The sequence below is a fragment of the Anneissia japonica genome, unplaced genomic scaffold (genome assembly GCF_011630105.1).
Source record: "Anneissia japonica isolate Jap-2015-1 unplaced genomic scaffold, ASM1163010v1 scaffold48879_len1959_cov211, whole genome shotgun sequence".
NCBI lineage: Eukaryota > Metazoa > Echinodermata > Crinoidea > Comatulida > Comatulidae > Anneissia > Anneissia japonica.
The window spans coordinates 1-1,959 of record NW_022735327.1 but is presented as its reverse complement, the minus strand read 5'-3'; the positions used below and the strand labels follow the sequence as shown (position 1 = coordinate 1,959).

General features: G+C 33.2%; 1 protein-coding gene across 1 annotated transcript; it reads left to right on the top strand.

Annotated features, from left to right (window-relative positions):
• Nucleotides 1–32: 32 nt before the first annotated feature.
• Nucleotides 33–1,933, top strand: LOC117116563 (the record flags this gene model as incomplete). Its single annotated transcript, XM_033260631.1, is given in 5 exon segments — nucleotides 33–158; nucleotides 485–600; nucleotides 748–890; nucleotides 1,192–1,292; nucleotides 1,649–1,933. Coding segments are annotated over 5 exon segments (545 nt in total), but the record flags the coding sequence as incomplete, so codon positions are not given.
• Nucleotides 1,934–1,959: the final 26 nt, after the last annotated feature.

Genomic DNA, 1,959 nt, shown 5'->3' with positions numbered 1-1,959 from the left:
CATATAGCCTTAACATCCATTTTTTTTTTTAGAGGAAGTTGGATTCAAAGAATATTTGAAAAAGGATTATGATATGTCACGTGGTACACTTTATAATATGATGTTCGCAGACAATTCAGAGTTCTACCTCAGCTACATACGAGCAAGGAAATGCACAGGTTAGAGACTTATTACTAGGGATATTAGGCCTAGGGCCTATTGTTTTTTTTTGTTGTTTTTTTTTTTCTTTTTTTTTTAAAGACAACAAACAATACTGCAATTATTATCATTCATGAAATATTACTGTCCAATGCCCGCGAGATTTTTTAAAATGCATTATTGGCCTTTTACACATAAACCGAAAATAGATCGAGTAAACTGTGCACTGTTGGGAATAAGAAATAACAGTGACAGTTGCAGTGATGACGTCACGATTGACTTATAATATTAACAAGCATTTATTCATTCGTCCGGTCCGGTATTTGATTCGTTTGCTTTACTTCAGAAATCTCAATTGACAAATGGAAAATGGAATCTGGGAAAGAAAAAAGACTCGTTAGCTATCGTTATCATCTTAAAAAGAAAGTTAAAAAGTCGTCGTCACAAGTAACAGAAATACAGGTAAGATTTTGAGATGAGCGTGTACTCTTGTGCATTGACGAAATTATTAGCTACCGGTAATCTGTATCTCTACACACAGTATCAACGCAAGCGATGAGTACATAACTGAAGGTTTAAATTGATGTAATTTGTTTATGTAAATCTTAGAAACGCGACCCGAGTAAAGATATTAGGAATTGTCACGTGATAGAGAATGAAGTTCAAAACAAAGGTGTAATGTATGCAGATAGTTTCCACATCTTGGAGCGATGGACCATCACAGATATCGATGACAACAAGTGTAACTTGAGGTAAGTAAACAACATTGTTATTGTTATTGTATTATATTGACTGGTAATATAGGCCATTAGTAGGCAGTAAATGTCGAAAAATATAATAGGTGTCTGTCTCATTGTAACTTATTTGAACACATTAATGACAATTAAAACGTTTTGATGGATGTTTTTATGGTGTCACCTGGATTTTATCAACGGGAAGTAAGACTATTGAGGAATATTCACTTTTCCGCATTATCCGGATGCGTATTCCTAATGCTAAAATGTAATTTTGAACTATAGGTTTAAAAATCCATCCAATTTTCTCCTCCTGAAGTGTCCATGCCGAGATCGTATTTCATAAGGTAAACAAGATGATTCGGAGTATAATAAAGAAGAAGGTTCGCTCGGGCTTAAAAGAAGCATACGCTATTTTAGGTAAGTTTATATTATTAGATAATAATAATAATAATAATAATAATAATAATAATAATAATAATAATAATAATAATAATAATAATAATAATAATAGCCTAACTATCAATGCAGTAATTTTACAGTAGATTAACCATTTTGTCTACTCTGAAAATCAACAATCATCAGGCTAACTGATTGATTACTTGACAGATTAATCGGTTGACTGATATATTGATGAATTGATTGACTGACTAACTCTGACTGACTGACATTTATTGATTGGTTGATTGACTGATTGTTATTATGAATATGCCATTATAATTATGGTGCATGATTGATATTGTAATAATATACGTATCCTTCTGATTTTTCACTAGATTCGCTTCTCGTAGAAGCTAGTCAAGCTGGACTTGCAGCGGTAGGCCTGCAAGTCTAAATGTTTAGGCCTGCAGGTGGGTGCTTTCTATTGTATACGCTAGATTTGTGTACAACCTATACTAGTCCACACCTCGAACACATTCAGACTTTTAAATAAAGAGTTATATAAATTCAGCTACATTAGATTACACTGCATTACCCCCTCACGGTAACCTTAATAATAATAATGTTAAGAGCATAATGCCTCACCACGCATGATACACTTTATGTCCAACACAGTGGCGGCTTTAGGATATCATTTATGGTGGTG